The sequence below is a fragment of the Rhipicephalus microplus genome, chromosome 2 (assembly GCF_043290135.1).
Source record: "Rhipicephalus microplus isolate Deutch F79 chromosome 2, USDA_Rmic, whole genome shotgun sequence".
NCBI classification, from domain to species: Eukaryota; Metazoa; Arthropoda; class Arachnida; order Ixodida; family Ixodidae; genus Rhipicephalus; species Rhipicephalus microplus.
This window is the reverse complement of record NC_134701.1, coordinates 25,715,010-25,742,667: the sequence shown is the minus strand read 5'-3', so window position 1 is coordinate 25,742,667 and position 27,658 is coordinate 25,715,010. Positions and strand designations below refer to the sequence as shown.

General features: G+C 48.4%; 2 protein-coding genes across 5 annotated transcripts in view; both read left to right on the top strand.

Moving 5' to 3' along the window:
- The window catches only part of Mip (Myoinhibiting peptide precursor), a 733,569-nt gene that overhangs the window by 26,394 nt on the left and 679,517 nt on the right, over positions 1 to 27,658 (top strand). The gene's annotated exons all lie outside the window — the stretch shown is intronic.
- On the top strand, positions 15,975 to 16,796 carry LOC142784522 (ATP-dependent DNA helicase PIF1-like). Its single transcript, XM_075882941.1, has one exon. It carries the CDS (start codon positions 15,975 to 15,977, stop codon positions 16,794 to 16,796), a length of 822 nt encoding a protein of 273 aa, XP_075739056.1.

Here is a 27,658-nt window from a genome sequence, read left to right as displayed (position 1 = left end):
CATACGAAAGCAGTTCTTTGACAAACAGAATGTTTCAGTCTGAAAGGCTCCAAATACGGATGTACTTTTTTCAAGCAACGCTGAAAGTTGATAGAGATGCTGGCAGCTTTTTTCGAGATTTGTGAAAGCTGCCGCGATTTACTTTTGCAGGACTTCGCATAAATATATGCAACCACGTTTGTTTTAAGGTTTTCAGCTTTTTTTGAAAAAATATTCTCTCACAACGCGACGATGTCGCATTATGCACCTCCTCAGTACTTGCACCGCCTTGTGTGCGCCTGCACACAAGGTTGCCTGCGTCTGTGTTATGCGTGGCTTTCCCAGGCGTCGTAACCCTTCAGATACAGTAGTCAAGCCAAGTCGCCGAAAATGTCAATACGCATGTGCACAGCTATGCCGAGTAGCAGTACACATTCTTTCTGAGAGGAAGTGTTGGTAGCAAAAGTACGCCGCTTCAAAATCTTGTGACCTCGAAACTGCGTGCTTGCTTTCGTGACCACGCTGAAAACTTGCTCAAGACGCAATGACAAGCATGCAATCATTACGGGGTGACACGGCGTCACCAGTGTAATGCATACTACTAACACAAGCCTATATGTACATTTTTTATGAAGTAGTACGTTTTAGTGTAAAGAATCTAACACTATTTGAATAATAACCAAATAGCTTAAAAAGAACCAAAAGCCAAGGAAGTTCATCTGCACCTTTTTTACCACTGGCTTATGATCACTGACTTGATCACAAGCAAGGTGTCAAAAAGGCGAAAATAATGATGATGAGTGATACTAAGTTGAGGAGGATGGCAATATCGCATAGAATGGACAACGAGAGAGGAGAGTTGGTGGCTAGAGACATTCAGGTGGTCAACGGGAGTGCGAGAGCAATGGCGCAGGTGGCGTCGGGCTTAGAAAGGGGATGCGTGTAGGAGGAACGGTGCAGCATCATCACTGGTTTGGTCATCAACTGACATGTTGCCACCGGCCAGCTACCGCGTTTATCTCCGCAGATCAGAGCAGTGCGCGTCATTTCTAGCTGCACGCATCGCATTACTGGTCCTAACCCTTACTTCTCTTTCCCACTTTTTTACTGTTCGACACTGCAGATTGCTATGCTACCAGTCAGTGCCTGCTTTTTATGGTTCTACGTGACGTTTGGGAGAATTTCCAGTGGTGGTAACGCTGTACATAACAACAACGCTCGAGGAACGCGACGTACATGCCGCGCTCGTTATCATCGACACACCTCGACGAGCGTCATTTGTAAGCGATACCATCAAGGCGTTTAACGACTGCGAAGTGGCCACGATGAAGTAAAATGTCTTGAGTATGAACATGTGCAAGGCAGACCGCACAAGCCGGCAACTTCAGATCTAGCTAATGGGGTTGAAATGGGTCTTTCCACTAGCTTTGGGACTCTACAAAGCGGAGTCTGTGAAGGAGATCTTGAAAAAAATAAAAAAATGGATGACGCCTCCGCCATAGGTATCGGTGTATCGCGAAAGCGAAACGTGTCTTCATAGAAGTAGCGCTTACTCTGTATTGATATGCGACAGCTTGTAAAATGTCTTCTGGTGTTTCCGAGCTATAGCCACACTTGACATGGACGCACCGACGTTGACGCATAGTGTAGCATTTCCATCACGACGACGACCAACCCATGATCATTATTTAACCATTGTGGTAACTGTAGTTTTTAAAATGCATTTGTGCATAGTGAATTGTTAATGCAGAGAGCTTACATTGACGAGCGAACAATAAATAGGGCTACTCGATATGTGCGTTTTCAATGTGTCGTCAGTTATGGAGATAAACGGCATGGCGTGCGCTCCTTAGCTATAGGGAGTTTTAGAATAGCAGACCGCGAGTCTTTATGGTGTGATTGCTGCTACTGCGCATGTGTCGTAACTGTTCGCGTTCATGGCCCGCACGCAGAAAATCCCAAATAGCGCCCGGCGATCGCAGCCCACTAGTCCTACGAAGTGCTGTGTGTAGCTTCCATAAATTTGGGTTTTCGGTCGGAGTGAAAGTCCCAAGATTTTTGCCTAGAGGGAGCGAAAGAGAGAGAGAAGAAATGTAGGAAAGGTAGGGAAGTTACCTGGACTATGCGTCCAGTTTGCTACCCTACACATGGGGAGGGGGAGAGGAGGTGAAAAAAGAGAGAAAAATTGACGCATGTCACATCAATCACACAATGCCGAGTTTTACAGGTGGTGCCTCAATGAAGTTGCTGTCAAATATCTCGGGAGGGCTCGTGTGGCTTTCTGTGCTGATGTGCTGCGCGACCAGGCCCCTAAGATCTTTGCTTCATTAAATGGCCGGTCATCGAGTATATTCAAGGCACACTGGAGAGTCCGGCGATCAACATCAAATTGGGCACAGTGGCACAAGAAATGTTCAATAGTCTCTATACAGTTGCAGCTTTCACGCATGGATGAATCTGCGATGGCTGAATGACTGAGTAAACGCTAGAGGGAGCGAACGCTATTCTTGAGCTCATATGGCTCCCGCTATGCCCGCAGCGCCTGCAAAAGCTATTCTAAAACTCCCTAATAGGTTAACCTATGCCTGCGTGCATGCATACACTGCGATTCAGTGACGCGGAAGGCAGAGGTTGGTAGCTTAAGGAGTGGACGCACGCAGGCGTTCTGCGTGCCACTGGCCTCTGTTTTACTCCACCAAGGCCCGACATCTACCTGTCGACATCACGTCCTTGCTTACTGCAACAGTTTTATAAAAGAAGTCGTTGCTATTACGTGAACCTGAAGTAGTCGGTGGCTCAACATCATTGGTGCATGTGAAAGCTGCACCAATCTGACAGCGGTTTTTCACACTAAAAAAAACTAAATGCGAAGGACATAACTACTTCAGCGCCTCTCCAACGCTCACGCGTTCAGGGTTTTTCACTGCCATCAAGAAGCTCTACCTTGCGGCTCTAAGACTGCGCACTGGCACGCGATCTCGGATCTCATGCTTTAACAGCGTCGATGGCGAATCATTCTCTATCGGTGCTGGAGTAATACCGCATTGCTTCTCTTTACCGCTAAAGCAGATGGCCGCACCACGTTTCTTCGCCATATAATTGCACGGTGCAAGAGAGAATGTGTGAGAGATATAAAGTGCGTTCTTGCCGGGACTTTCCACTGCCTTAGCAGTTTAGCTGGGAAAGCACAAGGTGCTTTTTGTTTTGGCCCGAGGAGTCAGAGGTTTTACTCCAGGAAGACAGACTTTTCTGCGTTTTTTTTTCTTTTTTTCTTATTTGGTACCGTTACTTTTACAAAGCCATATCTGTGAGCAAACTTGGCCACTAAAGTCTTGGTTAACCGTTGCATAAAACACATTCTTCTTTTAAAACACGTCTCGCTTTTGCAAAACAGACATGGTGATATATAGTTTTACTACCAAGGCGTCCGATCAGTTGAGCATGGCATCTCCCTTTAAGGAAGCTGAATGCGCGATGCTAGTGCTTCCGGTCGTTCAAAACAGTTGGGTAATTCGACTGTCTGAGGTTGTAAGACTTATCGCAAATACCAGTTTCTTTCTTACAATGAGTGATTGTAGCAACGTGGGTTCACTAGAGCCGGTGATAAGGCGAGCATCAGAACATCCGGATGAGTTAGTCGCATGTGCCGACACACTGTCACTGTCTGCAGTTCCTCTCTTCATAGAATGCAGTAATCCACTTGAACCGTTGCTCACGTGCTTCTTTACGTTCGGTAAGCCGTAGTAACTCTGGCTGAACAATAAGTTGTTCAGTTCAAGACCGAGTGATTCCAGTTAAGAAAAAGTTTTCTGAGCTTTAGCACGAGGTGCCTGCACCGTCCCGAAGGATACCGTGAGGAAAATCAAATGCATTGCGTAGCGTCCGTATTGTTGGTACGCACGTGAGAACCCAGTGCTAGAAGAATAATGTTTTCTTTTTAGGGGCGAAGCTCCTTGTTTAGAAAAAGTTTATTTACAGCATGTACAGAACACAAAGGCTTCATACCATTCCAGTAACAAGGCACATACACTTCGGCACATCTATATTTCACGACTAACATCACTACGTTACAGTGAAGACATTTGCTCTAATATACATGATTATGTTGGCATACATGTACACAAAAATTCAATGTGATATCACGATACAAGGGTATAACGATACAATAGATCCAAATGAAACACAATTTGCTCCTTATGGCGTGGCTTGTGCATCCCTCGTAGTACGTAACCACCAGTGGCACATACCCGAAATAGCAGTCCTTACGATTTTGACCTCCAAGGTGGTTCCGGTGAGAGATTTCTTCAGTGCGTTGTTGAACAATAAAAGATAGTGTTCAATGCACATGCTAATGGCTGATAAGAGGGAATGAGAGACAGGAGCACTCGGCCTTTAGGTAACGCGCACGCTGCGATCCCCTTTAGCAGCTATTGGCATGTACATTGAGCCCAATTTGACAAGAAAGGGTTGCTACGTTATACTCGCTGGGTGTAACCTCCTTGGTTTTAGAAAGGTTTAGCGAGCGTTGGACCGCATAGCCATGAATACAGGGAACTACTAGAGAGTTTTAGTACTGCGGAATGGTGCTACGTACGCATCACGCAAGCGCCTTGCGTTACGTGGCGTCGTTCGCCACTAATTGGCTTTTAGTACGCCGTAGTACTCGCGTACGTAACGAGCGTGATGCGTGTTGCGTCATCTGGTAGATCAAAATAGAATCACGTGTTGTTGACAGCCAATGTGAGCCAATCCAAGTGTTATAGCCAGATTATGGCCATATTTTAAGCCACAGAGCCGGTCAGTGCTTGCCTTCGACGCCGCCATTTTGCAAAACAAAGTCTCGCGCTGTCGCGAACTTGTTCGAGAGTGGCGCGATCAGCTCATACGTACGCACGCACGCATCTCATGCGTGCGTACGTAGCGGCTGCGTACGTAACGTGATACGTGCGAGTTGCGGTCTGCGCATGCGCACTACGCAGAACGTGGCATCCTTACGTACGCAACGCCGCCACGTACGCAGTGTACGCAGTACTAAAACTCTCTACTATATACCATGAACTCGAGGTGGTTAAACGTGGGAAGTAAACCCGAAGCGCAAGCCGTAAGAAAGTATGCATGTGCCACCTCCCGTTTAGTCCTTAAAATGTCCGCTGCATGGCGGTGCTTCTATATGGAGAAGATATGATGAAAAGATGCGAGATGGTGGTACTTGGAGTGCTAAATAGATGGATGAACGGACACACAGACAGATACATGGATGGACGCATGAACGGATGCAGGCGCGGATGCACGGACGAACGCAGGGACGGACGCACGAACAGACGCACGCACGGACGGGGGGATGGACGCATGGACGGTTACACAGACGTACGCAGGAACGAACGGAAGCAAGAACGAATGGACGGACGAATGCTTCGCCCCACTCCCCATCATTCACTCCGTAGATATGCTGCCATTTTTTTTATTACACCGTGCCGCCAATTGCACCGTTTACGACACGTGACGTTTTCTGTCACGAGAAACGTGGTATGCGTTTCCAGCTCTAGTAGCTAGAGTGCACAGTTAAAGAGTGCACAGTGAACAAAACAAACAGCGTTTTCGGCTCTAGTTTCGAGCGTTCGTGTAGAGCGGATGTGCTGTTCGGAGCCCCTGTGTTTGCGGGAGACGCGCCTCAGCGTCTCGTGCAACGCTCCCCGTATCTTCGTCTGCATCATGGATTTTTTTCAACTGCGAGACTTTTCCACTAACTGGTGGTATCTTTCAACTCAGCAAGAGGCCGTGACTTCACCGCAGCCAAGCCAGTCGCAGTGAGTTCATCTTTCATGCATCCATGCGTGTGACTCCGACGCTCTGAGGCGGCTCCTATAAGGCTGCTGCTACTGTGGCGTGCTTTTGGCGTCTCATACTACAGGCCCAAAGCAGAAATCAGTGTGAAGGGCTCGAAGACAACTTACGACTTTGTGTCAATAGAGCACTCAACCATCGTAACACCGTCTTCCAATGAGCAAGGGTCATCGTGGTGACAAAGAACGCCGCCAGGCGTCGTGGGGCAGTAAGAAAACCCGAAACCCACACCGTGGGGCTGACATCTGATCCAGCTTTCACCAGTTCTCCTTCCGGACAACAAAATGACATTTTGTCTGGGGAAAGAAGAGAGGACAAGGGAGGACAACCGCCCTGCTGACCACACCGATAACGACGATGCAGGTGGCTGTTGGAAGACCGTCATCAAGAAGCGACGCGCCCAAAAAATGAAAACCCATGAAGAAACTCAACCAAGTGAGCGTCCCGGTCGTATCTCAGGGCAATTTATGAAAACAGAGTGCGAACCAGCATCTGCCTCTACATCCTATACACGATGAAAAAATGATTCTACGCCCTCATGGAGGGCTTTACCTGGATAGGAGGACCCACCCTGAACTCGCTGGTACTCTCTGGAGCCCTGCTAGTTTGACTACCAAAGACTGCGAGGACATCATATTCTCACTGCGACCACTGCGAAACCTAGCGATCATCAGCACGGCCCAGTTCCATGTGGCTGACGCGTTATATATGGTGTGGGAGCTGAGACTCGGTGAGCGTGTTCACCCCATCACAACGTACTTTGCGGCTCCTGACAATTCTTGCAAGAGTATTGTTCCTGGCATCGCACCCGTTACGTCGTCTTCCAAGCTAGTAGATGAACGTATGGCTCCAGGAACCCAAGTACTTGAAGCACGCGTGATGGGTCAAACCAACATTGAGTTGGTCACTTTCGAAGAATTGAAGGTCCTCGCTACGTACGTTTCTACGGGGCCGAACTGCGTCGTTACCCCCGTCGCCCCCGACAAGTTATTTGCAAGATTTGCCTTAATCTGGGCCATCGGGATGACTATTCCGCTACACCAGACGTTGTCGTATGCCCGACGTGTGGCACCGACAACCAAACGCAGTCGCATCTGTGCACTCCCCACTGCAAATCCTGTGACGGACCTCACCTTACGACGGATGGAAACTGCTCTCGGAGTGAGAGGCAGACACTCAACAAGGCATGGGTGCGGAAAGCCCTCTAAAAGGAACTGCATGAACTCTAACTCTCGAGTAACCATACCGCATCAAGCAAGACAGCCGAGACCCACCATTCATGCACCCCGACAAAGGCAGAAGAGTCACGCTCCAAGACCCGATCCAAATCGCATCGCAAGTCAAAGACCCGCTTCAAATCCCTGACCCTCTCCCAACCGCGGACTCGCCTCAAGTCCCGCTCCTTCTCGTGCGAATAATCACGGCGTCTATTGTAAACACATGCTCCTTCCGCATATGCGCAACGACCCCACAAAAAGGCTTTGCCGAGTAAACCTGTTGGCAAGGAGGTACACGCTTTCTAAAAGGAGCAGCGGGCCCCGGAACTAAACACAACCAAAGTGGCTCCTCGGGAGGTCGGTCAGGTAGAAGGTCCCCCCCCCCCCGTATTGCTCCGTCTTACCAATCACTGCCCAGCGCGTCCCTCCAGATCACTAAATCCTCAAGCCTTCATCCTCTACAGGATATAGCACACCTACGTCGAGACATGGAGGAGCGTTGCGAACGCCTGCAAAAGCAAATGAACGCGCTGATAGCAGAAATGGGCACCAGTATGCAGGTTGCACTCGACCGAGCGCATGGCGCTCACACGCAATGCGAGCGCATAGCGCTCAAAATGTGAGCGCCATGCGCTTACACTGTGAGCGTGTGAGAGTGTGAGCGCAATTGTGAGAGTGTGAGCGCAATGCGAGCGCATGGCGCTCACACTCTTACAAACCCTCTTCCGTTTCCTCCCACGATGACGACAGTGTCGCGTGACACGCCCCAACTAATGATGTCGCAATGGCACTGGAAGGGAGCGGAATTCCCTGCCGCAGTACGTAGCCGCATCCACTGACGCTCCCGATGTTAACTTCTTACAAGACGCAAATAGTCCTTCTTCTTTATCAAGCTACAACACGCTCTTGGGTGCCTCTCCTCTTGTGAGAGCCCTAGCTTTGAAACATGTTACATGTTGCGTGCATACCACCAGTACTGATATTCCTCACCAATTAATCTAAATAATTACGCAAAGCTCAAACAGTGAAAGTTTGGGAACTGTACACTGAATGTGTACAGTTCCCCCTGTTCGCGTAGGCACTGCTTTTACCGCCTTCTCACGGAATTACGGAGTTTTGGTCAGGTTCGTGTGTGTGCGGAGATTTTAACGCTCCACATACAGTTAGGGGTTAAGTCCAATCGCAGACCAAAGGAACACGCTTGTGGAATGGTGTTCGTAACATGAGATACACGTACTTTACTGACGCAGAGAGCCGCACTCAGTTTGGCAATACTACATCACGTGACACCTGCCCTGACTTCACATTTTTACTCAATGCGGGCCCGGTGGTAGCGCATAGTCGTTTAAAGGAGCACCTTGGCAGTGACCACTATATTGTGGTGAACATTCTACCACTTAAAGGTGCCCGGAAGACCGAGATGTGTTTACGCATTACAGACTGGGTCAAACTTAGGGAACGTCGCGGGGACCTGCCGGAGGGGCAAAGTTACGACTGGTGGCTTGACTCTCTTACTCAAAATATAGAGGCCACCACGCGCACATTATGTAAAACGATCGAAACACCAAAAATTGACCCACATTTCCTTCATCTTTGAGACGCGCGAAGAGAACAGACAGGTGATGCAAACGCCAGCGTCTGAACCGTAAACTGATAAAAAGAATGGATCAAATTACGCGGGAATCTCAAGAATATAAAGCGACCTCCACCAGAAATAACTGGCGAGGATTCTGCAACCAGCTTTCAGGAACATTAGGCATCGCAAAAACATGGTCGGTTCTTCGATCGCTCACAGATGCCACCACCGCGAAAACATAAACACATCAACAGTTACACATCCTAATACACGAGTATTGGAACGTCCCCTCGAGACTTCTCAGTGAGCTCGAAAAATATTTCATTGCGACAGGCCTAACACTGCATTACCCTGACTATCCGCACGTAGGTGAAACAAATGAATTGTCGGATGCAGATATCACGGTGGAGGAAGCAAGGGTAGTGTTGCAAGATCTACACCGTAAAACGGCACCAGGAGCAGAACACATTCGGTTCACCACACTCCTCAACGTAAGTGATGCGGGTATCACCCACTTCACCGGTATATTCAATGAGGACTGGCGCCAAGGTACGCTTCCTCAAGTCTGGCTACACGCCGATGTTTCGTTGATTCCCAAGCCGAGCAAACCAGTTCAAGTTCAAAACCTACATTCCATATCCCCAACCTCCTGCATTGGCAGGCAAGCTGATAGAGAATGCACTCTTGCGACATCTGCACTCTTTCTTAGAACAGCAATCTTTCATCGCGCATTCTCAATTCGTATACTGAGCTCATCTCTCGGCCAAAGGTGTACTGTTACAGCTACGCGAGAAAGTCCTAGGGCTTCCTTCTCGCGCCCAAACAAGAGCACTCATTGTTCTAGATTTGAAGGGGGGCTTCGATCATATTTTTTTATTTTATAAAGTACTGCAGGCCATAAAAATGGCCCAAGCAGGAGTTGTATGTAGTACAAGTAATGATATGACCAATTAATAAATGTACAGGTGTAGAGAAAGAAGAAAAAACAAAGAAAGCAACAACAACAACAACAACGACAGAAAAAATAAATCATACAGGTGTACAATATATTCGCGGGTTACATTACTTGCACTTCAAAGTAATTTTCTAGAGGTTTTAGTACATTTGCAGACTCAAAAATATGGTGCGGCAGTTCGTTCCATTCTGCTATTGTGTGAGGGAACAAAGAGTACTTGAAGTTGCTAGTGCGCGGAAAGACAGGTGTGAATTCGTAAGACTGGTATCCTCTAGTAGGACGTGAAGATAACGGAGTGAGGACGAGCGAAAGGTCTATGATAGTGTATTTATTAGATGGGTGAAAAAGAAATTTAAGTCTATCTCGTTTCCTTCTGGATGCTTAAGTTGGAATCTTGTTATTAGCTATTAGTTCTGTCGGGGAGTCAGACTGGCGGAAGCAATTGTAAATAAACTGAACATATAATCTTTGGACTTTCTCAAGACTAATAATATCTTTTTAGTGTGTGGATCTATGACTTCAGACACGTACTCTTAACAAGGCCGGACTAATGTGTTAAAAGCGAGGAACTTATTTTTAAGGGGAGAGCTTTTGAGGATGTGCTTTAGTAGCCCTAATTTTCTGCGGGCAGAAAAGCAAATCTTTTCGGAGTGGCAGGACCAAGCTAAGTTGTTGGTGATTGTGAAGCCAAGGTATTTATGACTTCGTGCAAGTAAAAGGGGAGTTCCTTTAATACTGTACGAGTAAATTAGGGGTTGTTTTTTGTTAGTAATGCGCATAGATACAGTCTTCTCTGGGTTTATATGCATGTCCAAGCACTCATAACAGGTATTGCTTGCATCAACCCTTGGTTCAATAACAATTGATCATCTGTGGATTCCACTGAACTAAACAGAACGCAATCGTTGGCAAACAGCCGCATTTCAACACTATATTTAGCACAGAATGTTATATCATTTATATAGATTAAAAATAGCTGTGGTCCCAGCATGCTACCCTGGGGTTAAACACGACCTCATCCTTCGCAACCGAGCCGAGTCACTTTGTGTAACTCGAATGTATAACTATATCCGCTCATTTCTTCGTGATTGTACGGCCACTGTGGGATTGTGACCGGATCTGTCTGGTACGATCCACCTTACAAGACGTGAGACACCACAGGGCTTCGTTCTTTCCCCTACATTATTTTATAGCGCACAGGCAGGGCTTCTCCGCTTGCTCGACTAGATCCCCGATGTCGTCCATGCTATTTATGCGCATGGCGTCACTATCTCGTCAACACGGGGCTCTGATGGAGCCATTCAGAGCCGACTGTAGAAAGCAGTGGATACTGTCGTTGAGTACGCTGAAAAAGAAACTTGCAGCGTGCTCCTCAAAAATCAAAGGTCATCATGATTCGCTCCCGAAGCAGTAGCCCTCCTCCCCCAATTATTATGCACGTGGATGGCATACCCATACCATATGTCCCTCGTGCCCGCATCCTTGGACTACGTGTTCAAGCGGATGGCAAAGCTTACTACACCATTGGCCTTATATCTCGACAAGTTGACGAAACACTGTTCATGATCCGGTGGGTTTCAAATCGGCGCTCTAGGCTTACAGAACAAGACCTGCTACGCTTGGTAGAGGCCTGCATAATCAGCCGGCCAACATATCACTTGCCCTTCAAGCGGTTGAGCCAATCGCAGCAACTACGCATAGACGCCATGATCAGCGAAGCGACAAAGCTGGCCCATGGCGTTCTGAACTGCACTTCCACACGTCTTCTTCTTAAGTAGAGGTCATACAACACACTAAGCGAGCTGCTTGAGGCAGATTGAGTCAGTCAGCGCCAATGCCACTTACTCACCCCTACTGGCTGCAATCACCTCTCACGCCTCGGATATCCCGTTCCACCACTTGAGAGTGGAACCCGCCCCATGCCCTTATCGCCTGCGATAGGAATATACAAACTCTTCATCTTTCACCATGTGAAATGCACCCCCTGCATGACAAGGGCCGGTGCAAATCCCGCGTACGATACCTCAGCCGTCGGCTCGAAGACATTCCTCAATCGCGTACTTTTAAGTGTGAATACACTTTATAAGCGACCCCAAACCATCCACCACCGTCGGCGGGGTCCGCAGTCTTCTCTCTATCTTTAAAAGAAAGAGGACTAGGCGGGCCGCAGCGCGACGCTCTACCGAATAAGTTACGGACGCGACGCTGATATCGGTGTCAGTAACGCGCCTTATATCTTTAACGCCGCTGCGCGCGTCTCCCTCCCTTCGCTCGCTCCTCCGCTTTCCTCGCTCGCTGCAGCTGAGTGCGCACCCCTCTCTCGCGCGCCCGCCTTCTCTCTCAGTCTCCCGTCGAGAGCGGGTCGTGCGATGGATGTCCCGGAGGCAACGCTACCATCAACAACGAATGCAGTACAACCGAATGCCAGCACTGCACCCGTCGTTGGAGGTGACGGTACCGCGGTGGTTTCGCCGACGTTGGAAGACAAGGCGGCGCTGCGAAGGGCTCGTGAGACCGAACGTAAGCCGGTGAAGCGTGCAGCGGATGCCGAACTGCGTGCTCGCGAGGCCGAGTGCAAGCGGGCGAAGCGTGCAGCGGATGCCGAACTGCGCGCTCGCGAGGCCGAGGACAAGCGGGCGAAGCGTGCAGAGGATGCCGAACTGCGCGCTCGCGAGGCCGAAGACAAGCGGGCGAAATGTGCAGCGGATGGTGAACTGTGCGCTCTCTAGGCCGAGATGAAGCGTCAGCATCGAGCCGCGAATGCGGCCCAAGAAGCAAAACGACAACGCAAGCGTCAGGCGGAAAAGGGCGATGAAGGCCGGCGTCAAGACGCCGCTCCCAATCGTCAACGGCGAGTGGACGTTTTCGAAGCTGTTTGAGCCAGTGAACGAGCCGCGTGAGAGAGGGTGCGAGCCCTGGACTTTGCTCGTCCGGACGTGCTTTTCAAACGCGACTTTGTGGATCGCAGCTTCGGTCACAGCTGCGCCGTGTGTGACCGGCTGTGGTTTGATAACAACCTGAGCTGCATTTCCGGCGTGAGAAACGAGACCAACAAGTTGAACGCGTTGCGGGTTCTTTGAAACGAGTTCGGAAGACGGTCGGGTGAACACCAATGCGACGACATGGATGCGCAAGACCCGCGGCTGGCTCCCTTCGGTGCGTTCCGGGTGTGTGCGTCGTGCCGAGAGTCCCTGCTGGCCGGGCGGGTTCCGCTGTTGAGCAAGAGCCACGGCTACGCGTACCCGCCTCGTCCCGCGGACCTCCCCGATCTGAACCCGGTGGAAGAGCGCCTCATCTCGCCTCGACTCCCCTTCATGAGCATCAGGTGGCTCACGCGGGGCAACGGTCAGTACGGCATTAAGGGACAGATCGTGAACGTGCCCATCGACGTTCCGAGCGCGGTGGAGTGTCTTCTGCGGCTGGTTCCCGAAGACGTTGCGATGACGTGCACGTGAAGCGGAGGCTGGTGAGTCCGGCTACGTACAGGCGCGGACTAGTGAAGCGCGGTAACATCTTGGCGTGGTTGAAGCACCTGGAGCATGTGCCGTTGTATGTCGCTAGCGGCCTGCGCATCGACTGGAGTCGGCTGGGTGTATTCGATGACGATGATGCGGCCGTTTGTGAAGGTGAACGTGCCCAGGGGGGAGACGACACTGATGACTTCGAGACTGTCCCCGAGAACATAGATTTGGACGACCCCGTGCAACTAGCCATTGTCCTCAATGTCATGTCAAAGACGATCTTCTTTAATGAGGAGGGTGAGCAACGACCGCGCGCACTCTTGGTGAGAGATGATGGGGAGCGAAGCGGTCAACTGGACGATGCCGCTGCCACTCACAAGCTGATCGATCAGTCGCATAGCCTGCACCTCGCTCCGGGTGGGAACCGCGTCCCACTGGCACTCTTCATGGATGCGTATGCGGAAGAGCTGGGCTTCCTCACGATATACATGGGCGTGCCTCGCAAGATCATCGGTCCGCGTTCCACGCCATTCGCCATGACCAGCAGTGAGATACGGCGCACCGACCAGCATGGAGCAATGCCGGAGCATGTCTTGTACATGGCCGCGAAGGTGATGCCGTACAACGTTGCGGAAAGCAACATGATGTTTCGCACCAACGAGACCACTGGTTCCATCACGCGCGAGCAGCTCGAGAGTGGCGGTGAGAAGTTCCTGGAGGAGGTGCTGGACTGCGACCTCGCATTCATTCGGGGCGTTCCAAATACGGTCCAGTACTGGCAGGATCGCAGGAGTGAACTCTTCGAAATGATCCACCAGTTGGGCAAGTCGCACGCATTCCTGACTATGCCCGCGTCCGAGGTCCACTGGGAGTGCCTGCTCAAGACCCTGGAACGGCTGCGGGTTGGGCCCGACGGCACGCCTCGGCCCGTGTCCGAGATGATGGCCTGGGAGCGCGTGGAGCTCGTGAACGAAGACCCCGTTGCCTGCGCGATGTACATCAACAGGATCTTCGACGTCGTCATGAACGTGCTCGCCGACCGAAACTGCTCGCCGTTTCGCCCGTACGTGATCCGGGATTACTTCAAGCGGGTGGAGTTCCCGCAGAGAGGAAGTGCGCACGTGCACGTGATTCTGTGGCTCGAAGAGGCGCCCGACGAGGAGCTCACCGGTGAGGAAGGTGCCATGCCCAAGACCCTCGAGATGGTGGCCCAACTCCTCACGCTCGACACTACGCTCCTCAGGCGGCCGCGCACGCAGACGCATCAGCACACCCACACGTGCTACAAGCGCGGCCGCACCAAGTGCCGGTTCGGGGCGCCCTTCATGCCCAGTGATGAAACGAGGATCGTGGTGCCGTTTCCACCTGCGCCGGAGGGAGACGATGTGGAGAGTAAGCGGGAACGCCAGCGTCTCAAGGCCCTAAGAAGAAGTATGATGAAATGCACAAGGGCCTCAAGTCCGGCGACTTTGAGGATCTCGCCTCGTTCCTACGCTTTTTCGGCCTGCACTCCGAGAAGGAGTATATGGATGTCTTGCGCGCCGGCCTTTCGCGACCCTGCGTCCTCCATCGAAGGACCCCGGCGAAGAAGTTTGTCAATGCATTCAACGCGTGGATAGGCCGGGTCTTGGATTCGAATATGGATATGCAGATAATACTCGATCACTACGCGTGCGCTTCCTACGTGGTGGACTATGTCAACAAGTCCGACCGCGGAATGTCCAACCTCAAACGCATCGTTGCCGAGATCCTCAAAACGAATCCCAACGACGACATCGAAGCCGTGATCCGCAAGCTTCATGTGGACATCCTTAAAAGAATTGAAATGTCGGCACAGGAGGCGGCCTGTTTTCTGCTCAAACAGGACATGTCGCACAAGAGCCGGGAGGTGGTGTACGTCCCCACGTGCTACCCCGAAGAACGGGTGCGCGTACGCAAAACGCGTGCCGAGTTGGAGGCGCTCCCTCTGGGCTCCACCGACGTCTGGAAAGCGAACGTCGTGCAAAAGTACGAGGCCAGGCCGCCTACCCTCAACGACGTATTTCTCGCCGACTTCGCGAGCAAGTACCGGCCGGTGAAGGGTGATTGCCGTTACGTGCTCAGGGTACGGCCGACTGTGATACGCTACCGCTGATACAACGCCGGTAACGATGTGGAGTCGTATATGCGGGAAAATGTTCTTCTATACGTCCCGTTCTGAAGCGAAACGGTTGATGTGTTGGATGGTAATAGGTATGTGTTCATCTACGAGAACAACAAGCAGTTAATCGAGGTAAAACGAAAAGAATACAACCGGGCGGATGAAGATGCACTGGTCCAAGAAATGGTGGAGGTCCACTACGCCGAGATGCTGCGGCTCAGGCGAGAGAGAGAGAGGAGGATGAAGAAAGAACAATGCAAGAAGAAGAAGAATGTAATGAAGATGACGGGTGCGCGCGGGTACAAATCCCCGAACGACGAGATGCGGATGCAAGTGTGTACGCGGACGTGCTGCCTATCGAGCGCCTACTCCGACTGCTCAAGGAGGTCAGTACGCCATGTGCTGCAGCACGCAAACGGCGCGGAATCATGGAACGAAAAGAGTACGTCTCGATGATGCGCAACACCAACCCCGAGCAGTACGAGTTGCTGCGCGAGATTCTGCACCGTCAGACCACGCCGGGGCAGCCTCCGCTGCGGGTCTTCTTCACGCGACCCGCGGGTTGTGGCAAGACCTTCGTGCTCAAGCTCGCCATGGACGTGTATAACCGCTGTGCGGACTGCTGCGGTGCCGTTGCTGGGAAGACGGCTCCTCCTCATCCGTTCCTTCCATCTGCAACGCGTACGTGATCTGTGCCAGTACGGGAAAGGCCGCCGTTGCTCTAGGTGGAACGACCATCCACAGTGCCTTCAAACTCGTGCGGGCTGCCCGTGGAAACCGACAGGACGCCCGCCTCGGAGTCATGGGGCACGGTGGACTCCGACCTAGTGACCTGAACACCTTCCGGTGTGTCTTCCGAAGAGTCAAGTGCGTCATCATAGACGAAGTCAGTATGATGTCCGCCGACCAACTCAAACTGGTTGATTGCCGTCTGTGCCAGATCACGCAGCGACTCACCGAACCATTCGGTGGACTGGACGTCATCTTCTGCGGGGACCTGCGGCAGTTGCCGCCCGTGCGTGCCAGCGAGATCTTCAAGCGGCCCCACAGTGCTGATGGTCTCCTCGGATTCAGCACTGTCACCTGGCATCATCTCGTATACTTCCCGCTCGTAAGAGTCGTGCGCCAGTCCGACGTCACCTTCTCCGCGGTCCTCACCAAGATTGGGGACGGCCGCGCGCTCGAGCCCGAAGAAGTAAAGCTTCTCGAATCCAGGTTCGTCACGGTCGAGGAAGCCGCCGAGCGCGCTCCCTCGCACGTGCGCATCTTCTACTCGAACGCCGATGTCACGCGTTTCAACGAGACCGTAGCACGTTCGCAGGACGACTTCGTGGTGCTTCGCGCGCGTGATCGGTACCTCGGCTGCAAGACGCCGCATCTGCTCGAAAATGCCAAGCGCAGGGTTGCCCGCATGGTTCCCAGCGAGTTTGCAAATCTGCCCGGGGAAGTCATGGCCATAGTTGGCAAGCCCTACATGATGACTCATAACATTGATCTCGTGGATGGTCTGGTCAACGGTGCGGTTGGAGCCTTGCGCCTGTGTGAGCTCGCCAGCCCGTTGCCCGATGATGGAGATGGAGTGGATGAAGAAGGAGAAGGAGACGAGGATGAGAGACGCGCGTGAGGCGACTGTGGCTCGAGTTCGATGTGCCCGGTACCGGAAAGCTCACGCCTGCGCGCGCCGCTCGGGCCGTTCACGAGGCCTGTTCCAACGGCTACGACGTGACCAGCGAGAACTGGATACCCATCGAGATGCAGTCGGCCACCGTCATGGTAGATCTAAAGACCGGCATAGCTTGTAAACGGACGCAGTTCTCCTTTGTCCAGGCCAGCGCCATCACCGTGCACAAATCTCAAGGGGGAACCTACCCCTCGGTCGTGTACGACTACTCCAAGACGCACCCGCAGAAGCTCGTCTACGTTGCACTCTCTCGGTGTACCATCCTCTACGGACTATACCTCACCAACGCTGAGGGAGACCACACCTTTTACCACAAGCAAGACAACCCCGACAAACCCATGCTCGATGAGTTTCGGAGGCTCGAGAATCACCGTCTCGTCACCGTCACGCAGCGCTACCTCTCCGCTCTGAGGGACCAGCATTTCCGCAGGGTGTGCGAGGGTGGCTGTAGAAGTTCACGCTCGCGCTCCTAAACGTCCGCTCTCTCTCGGCGCATGCACTGGACGTTGCCAAAGACCCCGCACTTTCCAGAGTTGATCTCCTCTGCCTCACGGAGACTTGGAACCGCTCCTCTGGTGACTGCGCTGCCGATGTCTCCCTGAGTGGCTACGATCGTGTGACCCGGGCCCTCGCCGAGAGAAGGGCTGGTGGAGTGGACGTCTTCCTAAAGCGCTACCGGCCCTTCAATTAAGAGCTCAGGCGACAGCAGGACCGGACCCAACTCCTGGTCTTACAGCGTGCCGACCTCGCTCCTGATGCATCGCCGCGAACGTGTCCCACTGACGACCCGTGCTCCTTCGCCCGGAGTGGAAGCCGGGGCGAGTACTGCGGCGTGTGCTTAGTTGGACACGTCTACGCCAACGTCCTCTCGCATGCCGTGTGTACTTCATCGCTCAGAGACGACTCGCCGTACGCCTCCGTCTACACCAGTGCCTACTCCGGCGATGCCGTCTTGGTTGTGACCGTCTACCTGGCCCCGAACCTCTCGAGAGATGACGTCTTGGAGCAGATGGATGCGGCGATGGAGAATGAGTCTGTGCGCGCGCGTCCCTTGGTTCCGATTGTGGTGGTGGGTGACTTTAACATGGACGTTAGAAAGGACAATGGCTGGTTGGTTGACCACATGCTGAACAATTACTCGATGACGTGTCTGTCTCTCGAGTTTCCGACCACGATCAACGGTGGCTTTATAGACTTGGCGTTCAGTAGGAACTGTACGGTCCGCTCCGTCTTGCCGGATCCACTCACCGTACATTTCTCGGATCACAAAGCGCTGGTACTAACCGTGAGCTACAACGATAACACGAATAGGTGCTATTCTGTAGTGTAGTTTGTGTGTGTGTGACGCGCTCGCGATGTGTGCATTTAATGCATCGTACGAAAATCGTGGAGTGTTAATAAATAATACTTCGTATATAATGTATCTGTGTACAAATGCTTCATGACAAACAACACCTAAATTCATTAATTACACTTTAATCATCATCATCAGTGATAAAACTCCCGAGCATTTCCCAGAGGGTGAACATGGTTAAGTGCGAATGCACGGGGTGATGCTATGAGGGAGAGTAAATTTAAAATCTGTTGGCATTCGCCAGTGAGTTAACGTAAACTCCCCCGTGTGATCAAATTGCGATTCCCAGGAACCATTACACCATAAAGGCACCATTGTGTGATTAATAAATATAATAGTGCGAATTAATAAATACCCCTCATAGCATCACCCCGTGCATTCGCACTTAACCATGTTCACCCTCGGGGAAATGCTTGGGAGTTTTTACACGGACACAGCTCAAACTCGCGAAGGTTACACCTTGGTAGTGTTAGATGGCACCGATTCCCTGCAGGGCTCGGCTGCAATGCGTGGGGCACATAGCACTCACGGCGAAATTCTTGGAATCGCTGTAGCGATACGATACGCTATCCTTGTTCACAGTGAGGTCTACATATTGACAGACTCGCAACAGGCATGTCGACCTTTCCTATCAAAACATGGCATCCGAAGAGCGACCCACTAAATGCTGAATCGAATTCCGCTGAGTCAAAGAGTACTATTCGCGTCCATTTACTCTGGACTCCTGGTCTTGCCTCTGTGCTGGCCAATGAACACGCACACGCTGTTACCCGCGAAATTTTCCTCCGGGTGGTTTGGCAAGGAGAGGAGACCATTTCAGAGTGGTGGGATTCTCCCCTCCCTTAAAACGACATTCTTCGTCACTACAGAAACGTTCATCGCACTCAGAGTGCCCCACCGCCATCTTTCTCGCGAGAGGAGGCAGTAGTGTTACGCCAGCTACAGACGAACATTTCCCAATTTAGTATCACTCTATAAATTCTACCCGCAGTGCTATGCAGATCGTTGCCTCGGTTGTGGAAAGTCATCGATGACCTTCTATGTCTCGATTGAGTGCAGTGCGAACATATTTCGCCGTTACCTGCTTTTCTCCAACATTTACGAAACGAAGACCTGTGGGATGATGCTCTCCGCGATAGACATCCCGAGGTCTTCCGAGCTCGGATAAAGGTGGGATGATGCTCTCCGCAATGGGCCTCCCGAGGTCCTCCGAGCTCTGATACAGCGGGCCCGACTCATCGCTGGAGTCGTCCGCGAGATCATGACTACGGGTTCCTCCCACGCCCCCCTTTTCCATGCTTTTGTGAATAAAGACGTTTCTCTCTCTCTCTCTCTCGGCTCGGCATCAACGTTTTAAAATGGTGTTTCGAGCACACATTTTCGGATGTTCTAGAGAGGCGCCCAGCCAGCGAACAGTTGAAAGTGGGGCGCGAGTGGATGGGAAAGGGGGGTGCAAGGAGGAGAGAGTGCGAAACGCAAAGATGTTCCATGCAGGTAATTTTTTCCTCTTTCGGAGAATTATCGCCTCTAATATTGAGCCAAAGGAAAAAAGTGAATCTTCGTGATATTGTAGGGAATTTTAAAAATGATTAAATTCTCCTATGACGACCGACGATTGGCGGTAACAGTGCGCCTTCATCTTCTGTAATCGGTTCTGAGGCATGCGTTGTGCAAGCACACCCCTTGAAATTAGTTTTTTATATTTACGTGGAGCGTTTTCTGGTTCACTATTGGTGTTATATTTGAAGCCCAATGTGCAGTGTACTCATAGTGTATGAAATAATGAAGTCATGCTATTGTTGTGCGACAGTGGAGAGGCCAATCACGATTTCAATAGCCACCAGTACGTCAAAAACGTGCAAATATAGTATGTGCGTTCGTGGATAGGGCGGAAATTAGTGCTGTTGTGCAGGGAAGTATGCTGGGGACTTTGTGAACATTTGCAGGGAAAAATGTCCGAAATAGGGAGTTTCAATGTCTCTGAATGGACATTTTCGGCGTAGTACGTAACTCCACTGAGCGAACGGTAAGAGAAGAAGCGGTGAAGCACTGCACTACCCCTCTTTTACACTCTTTAGCATCACATGCTGTTGTTGCTAGTGGTGAGGATGTCTGACGCCGCAGCAACGCTGCTGACACCACAGCCAACGCCGGATGTCTGACATAGCCCGACTAAAATATACATATACTTTTAAAATTGCAGTGGGTCTGAGTGAGCTACCAAAGCAGAATAAATTCTTTGAGTTAGTGTGAATTATTTTGAAACTTTGCCGACTAATATTTTGAGTTTAGGTGAGTCCTAAGCGCAAGATATATTTCCTTAGTGAGCATCAGAGAGCTGTACCCATCCGTGGGCGAAGGCCAAACTCGGGTCCCCGAGGTGGTAAGCAAACCAAAATATTTCTTAAGTTGACAACTGCTAATGGGAAACTTTCAACTTTCAACTAGCTCCATTGCAGATTATGCTAACAAAGAGATCCGTGAGTGAGGCAACAGGCACATAAGACAGCGGTTTGAAAGGTCAAGCTGACCATAAAAGTGGCAGAGTTTCTGACAAATTTTGAACCCAACAAACCTTTTGTGTGTGGATGGCCCACTATGTAGAGGCTGTGGTGATGCCTCCCATGATACAAGTGCAAATACTGGTATCATGGCCCATATCGATAAGAAAATGGAGCCCGTTGCACGCTAACATGCGAGGCTGTACGACCACATCACTGACGTGACCATTGTATGTAGCCCGTAACAATGGCTACCGCACGGACTTGAAAACACGTGACTGATCACCACGAAGGTTGGTTGGTGCACTGATGTCACCGAAAATATTCATAGCGTCCTTTACAGATTGGGACGCATACAAAACCGCTTCAGCAATAGTAATTACTGCCGATACGAAGGACAACGAATTATTCACTAGGATGACTCAATGCGTGAAGTAATAGACACACGTTTTAGGTAAAAATTATAGATGTCTGTCTATTGACGAGGTGTTTGAAAAACTGCGTGCTACTCGCAGGTGAGATAAAAAGAAATTTTTGCGAACTATGTGTCTTAGATACCTTCGGGCTAGCTGACAAAAAAATGGTGCAACTTTCGCTCCGCATTACATTTACGTCAATGTGCAGCCAAAATCTGGCTCTTCTTTAGAGGCATGCACATGCCATTTCAACAGGTGCAGTTTTCTGTGCACTCCTACTGCACGACCAAAAATCTCTCAATGGCCTCTCAAAATAATATTGCAGACTACTACCAGCGACTTCAATTCAGTAAGAAGCACAGAATGGTGGGTAATTCATGTTCACTGAGTTTCGCGAAAAATTGCAGTACAAAAGGAAGATACGTGGACACGACGCACACTAACCACTGAAACTTTATTCGAAAAAACAGGCATACATAAGCGCTTACGACTACCTGTACTTCAAAAAAATGATTAGAATAGCAGACAGACTGTATTAATGATGCACTTCCAGAAAAGATACCTCAGCGGCAAGTAACACAACCGACGTTTCGTGTCAAATGAATCATTAGCTTTGTTGATAGAATACGCCTGAAGCAAGACATCGTTGGGCTAGTTGATGATACATTATGGGTGGTAACAGTGCAAAAATTCACGGGAGTTTTTTTCGTCCCGTGAGTTCTTGTGCTGTTACCACCCATAAAAGAAGCCTCCTTGATTTGTTGCGCTACCTTCTCCCTGAATCTAGCTTTCACTACTGTATCACCAAATTATCGTGCGCCGCCCTCACATTCACTGCATTGTAGTGGTAGCTTAGAACACAGTTGTCCCTTCAGGAAAGCTTTCTTATCGAAATTCCTAATATAGTTACAACGCTTCCTTTCTAACTGCGGCGGCGGCACCAGACAGCCACAGTGCTGCGCATGACACGTGTTGTGATCTCACAACAGCTTTCGCTGTAAAACTTGCCTATAGAATTCGACGTTGTGCGAGAAGCAGTGTTAAGCAGGCAAACCCTAAAGAGGTGCAGAGCTCAGACATGTCGAATGGAGTACGATTCGCCAGTGTCAATCAAGTTCTTGCGAAGCAACCATCTGGAAGTGTCTTCAGCAACGTCAGCGGAACACTTTTGAAAAGGGACCAGACATCAAGAGAAATCAGTGCATTGTCAGTGTCCAAAGCAATACTCTTCATTTTGCTTCTGAGGTCAGTGTTGTTCTTCAGGTTAGTTCCAGTCATACCGGCCATTGGAGCTAGGACGTCGTCTAGATACTTTGAAAGGCTGTATAAAGGTTACCTAGCGTAATCTGCAAAGGGCGGGAAGGCAATAGGCATGATAGACCTTCGAAAATCTTATGCAAATTGTAGATCGCTGAAGCAGGACCATTGCATGGTAGATTGTAGTATGCCTTTTTGATGATGCAGGAAACGTCTGAAAAATACCCGAGAGTGGCTATTGCCAGCCTCTTTTGACTCTCTAGGCAGGATCCGTGTCAATCTTGGCGTACGTTGTGCAGTCCCCCACTATTTTTGAGTCCTCAGTACAGCAGTGCCTCCTCAGTACAGTGGCAAAAAGCTAAAGCTGGTAGCCATATTTTGTTTCTTACGTATTGTGTACACGTCGACAACACAGAACTTCAATGACTTGTTATAATTACTTTTTTATAATTATGCTGGTATACTTATAATTCTACTGTATTATTTGAATGTTATAATTACCTGCTGGCGTGAAGCGTTAGTTAGCAGCATGTTCAATAAGGTGCTGCCTGTTGACTTTTCTCACAGTGAAGGTGTGCGTCGTCTCAGCCCTATTATCACTACAGGAACGTCGCAGGGCACCACTGCTATTCACACTTTTGTGACATATTTCTAATAACTCGGTGATTTGTAAAAGCAATAAAACTTTACGATAACCTTAAAAACCAAATATACTGTAGTGAAATAGCAGACCACATTCTGTAATAAGCAATAACAGTGAATTTTTATACAGTTTGTTTACGTAACGCAATATATACTTTTTAATTAGCTCTCCTCAATAAAGCCAACAACATGAAGCGAATTGTACTTTGCGCTTCCTCGGTATATTCACGAATGTCGATTTGGCAAAATGGTAATAATTGTTTTAGAGTTAGTGCGCTTTGTCCTGTCATAGATACCATTACCAAACAACTGATTCCATCTTTTATGGCTGCGTACATGCTGCACGGTGAACTCGTCTCATTTTTAAAGGAACCCCACAATCTAATACATAGAGAAACGCCTCTGCGCTGATGCACTTCCGTACTGCAGCGTTCTTAAACGTCATTCGTTCAAAACAAGTGGGGTGCAGACCATCAGCACGTGACTTCTGAGGGACGTTGGTGTTTCCTTGCCATGAGCAGCAATCAAATTTCTGACGAAATAGGAAGCCGGGCCCTAGAACCACGGTAACGTATTTCGTTATGTTAGCCCTCCAAGGTCTAGCATAGTTCTTTGCAGTAAGGAAAGTGGTATCCTAATAATTTGCTCAGACAACTCCATTGCAACTTTTGCTTGATTAACTTACCAAAACATTTGCTGTATGGAGTGCACATTATCGTTTTTTTATTTATTTGATTATTCAGATACCCTGAAAGCCCAGAAGGCAATACATAGGGGGTGGGTAACAATTATAGAAAAATATCATATAAAACACTAAACAATGTAATAAAAAATACATGAAAAGAACAAGTAAAACAAAAACATTTGAAGGTTAAAGAATGGCTCAAGAAAAGCAATTATAACAAGAAAAGCTGCCACAATTCAAACATTAAACAATATATAACATTTTCTTCAGAGGGAGAGCACAAGTCTTGACAACGATTAGCTTAGAGTTTGATGAATGGCTTTACGTGATTTACAAATGATTCATGATTGACAATGTGTGCAATGTCAGTAAGGAGGACGTTCCATGAATGAAATAGTGTGAGTTAAAATGAGTTGAATTTTATGCTGGTGATCCAGGCGTGAAGATATATGTCGAGCTGGCCTGATATTGAAATTACCGCGAGATGACTGAGTGCAGTGAAGCTTATGGAAGAAGGACAACAGTGTCAGCATTCTGCGCTTTTCTAACGGAGCTAAGTTGAGTGAAGATTTGATGTGAGTTATGCTCGATGTGCGTAAGTAGTTTTTTTAGGTAAAACGAGCAGCCTTATTTTGGACAGGCTCCAGCTTCTGTATTGGGTGAGCCTTATGCCGATTCTACGTTAAGAAGGCGTATTCTATGCGTAAGCCTTTTATAAGAAGAATGTTTGGATCGGAGTTCACGGAATGCGAATTTTGTCTGATGATAGATGAACATTAAGGTAGCTTATTGTGGATACAAACCATGGGTATGTTGTTCAACTTGTAGTCGTATGACGCCATGTTTACTATTGTTTCGAACCTGATAGCCTTTCTTTTATTTCAATTAATTTGTATTTGCGAGTCATTACATAATGTATTGAAATTTGCTAGGTCAGAGTGAATGTAACAATGAGGGTAAACTACTTTGTCTGTAAATCACGCAATTATCTCCAAATAATTTTACTGTAGAATGCATATCAATGCTGATATTGTTAATATAAACAAAAAAAAAATGGACCCAAGCACAGAACCCTGCGGAACGCCAAACTTGACGTGCATAGACGGAGACGAATTATCATTAACAAAGACGAATTTGCGCCGGTTAGCTAAGAAGTTTGTAATCTACTTAAGAATTTTTGTATTTATTGAGATCTGTAAGTTTAGGAACAAGCCGCAATCGATGGATGATGTCAAAGATAACAAGGAAAGGCGGTATAGTTGGTTTTGTTGCATACTGAAGCTCTAGCGCACACAAACGAAGACAAATACGATAGAGACAGAAGCGTGCAGATCATTATGTGGACGAGTGCAAAAGAAATGTAGTGTGTAAGACTCCCTTTAATTGTGGGCACTGTTATGTTGGTCGGGCTGGCCGATGCTTGTATGTAAGAATGAAAGAACACTTGAATAGTTTAAAGGGAAGGCCGAAAACACATATAGCAACGCATTGTGCGATTTGTTTTTTTTTTGTTGTTGTTCATGTAAGCCTTTGTTTATTCAAACTTAAGTTCTGTATGTTAACCATAATTAGACAAAACGAATCATAGAAGAGTGGCGTATCTCTAGATCTAAATACACGCCTGTTAGTTATTTCCGTATCAATGAATGAGCAAGAAATTTTACTGCTGAATAACATGTGATATTACACGGCATCTGTTAAAGAATCTATTGGTGTTATATTTTTTGCATAATGTCGTTTTTTCCCATGCAGAGTGATCGTGAGGTTTTGAAAAGAGTGTATATTATGTTTCCTTGTTGAAAAAAATCTGTTGTTAACAGCGCAGGTCCATGTGTCTCCATCATATTTTTCCTCGTGTGTGTGCGCTAAAGCTTCAGTATGCTTGTAAATGGCCTTCGCGAATCCAACAAATATAGCATCAGTTGGATGAATGCAATGAGCTGAGTGATGCATGTTGTTAAATAATGCAAACAGTTGCGTTTCGCAAGAACGACCATAAAAAAATCCGCGTTGGTTGATGATGAATAAATTATGTTCCGTAAGAAACTCCATCACAGCGGATGAAATTACACGTACTAGGAGTTTGCAACACGCGCAAGTTAAGGAAATTGGTGTGTGATTTGATGGCTCAGACGGGTCAAGAGATTTAAATATGGGAGTTCCGCGAGCTTGCTTTGAATAATCTGGGACGTATCCTGTGCCAATATATTGCTGAAAAAGTGTGGCTAAATTGTTACATAATGCAGATTCTAACATTTTGTGAAGCCTAGTGCAGATCCCATCAGGAACAGTAGCCGAGTTAGTTGGAAGACGATCGACGCACGACTGCATCCCTTCTGGGGTGATATTGTCGCGCATGCTTGAATGCAGAAGAGGCATCTGAACATTACTTAGAACAAGGGTCTCATTCGTGAAAACAGACAAAAAAACCTCATTGAATTCTACAGAGACACGTGCCGGAGAAAGAATGCTACCACCCTTGGATAGTGAAACGGTCGAAGTGGGTGCGCTATTAGTGTTAAGTACTTTCCAAACCTTTTTCGTGTGACTGCCTGTTGTTATCTCGGTCTTGCGTAAGTGCGCGTGCTCAAAATGTATTCTTCAATTTCTTCAGATGCCTATGGTTTATTTTTTTTATATGAATGATTTTTTTGTTTATAGTGCAATTTACATGCTTTGTAAAGCAAGCTACTTGTGTACTGGTTAATAACTTGACTCTAGGAATGTGCTTTTTCTTAAAGTGCGATCATTTTCTCACAAAATAGTGTCAAGTTTATAATTTCGTTGCGTTAATTATATGATTTCTGAAAAAAAAGTATGCTTTTTTGGTGCGCAGAGAACGTTTCAGAAGGAAGATATAGCAGAGATATAAAACACAGCATTGAAACGGTCCGGGCACACTAGGAAAGTATATTTCTTTTGAAAAATGCAAGATCAAATAGTCCAAGTAGCCACTCTTTTGATGAAATGATTGTAAATAGTGGATAGAAAAGACAGAAAAGTCAATGATAAGCCCGTCTACACTCGCTCGGGTATAAACAAATGTTTCTTTCTTTCTGTTCGCAAGCTTTTGCACAGTGCATATGACTTCACAATGCAATATATTTTGGTCGCTGACACCATCCAGAATGTATAACAAAACATTATTCGGTTACGCTGTCAATAAAAGGTATAAAATTGAATCGACCCAAGTGGGAAGAGAAGCCACTCGGGGCAACTCAAACGACGCGATTACGCCAAGAAAAAGTTTACATTCCCTTTTTCTTTTGCTATTCAGGGGGCTGCGTGATTGCCACTCAATATTCGAGACAATTAAAATCGCCAGCAAGAGATGTCGGCGCCGTTAGTTAGATATTTTGAACAAACTTTGAAGACGCGTTTAGGCAACCGGAAATACGCGAAATGACTTAGGTAAGCGATAGCGTACCCTAATGACACAGGTATTTTGATTGGGCAGACAGAGTACAATCCACAAATTTTTTATGCAAGAATTAGTCTCTATAACGCGAGCTTCTAATCCAGCTTTTACAGTGACAACACACCACTCCCTCTTGATTCAACCCTATCTTTTCTAAGCAATGAAAATTCACTAGTCAAAGACGTGATCAAATATGTCATGTGAAAACCATGTTTCAAGACTCAGAACTATGTCTGCCGAACATGGTTCGACATACTAACACAGGTTATCTCGCTTTTCAAAGATACTGCGGAAGTTTGACACAAAAATAGACAAGTGCGTATTACAGTGTTGATGCTTCCGTCACTTCGCGGGGACTTGACACTTTGGAAGGATCTTCGGAAGGATCCAGAGGATCTTTCTAGTTTAAAATACGTCTGTTTATTTCGGTTATGTACGTTTCGACGTATTTTACCTTTCGTAACATGTCTTTTTGAAACTTTGTTCGACGCAACCATATCCTTGTTCCACTTTGTCAGGGCCAGGTTTTCAT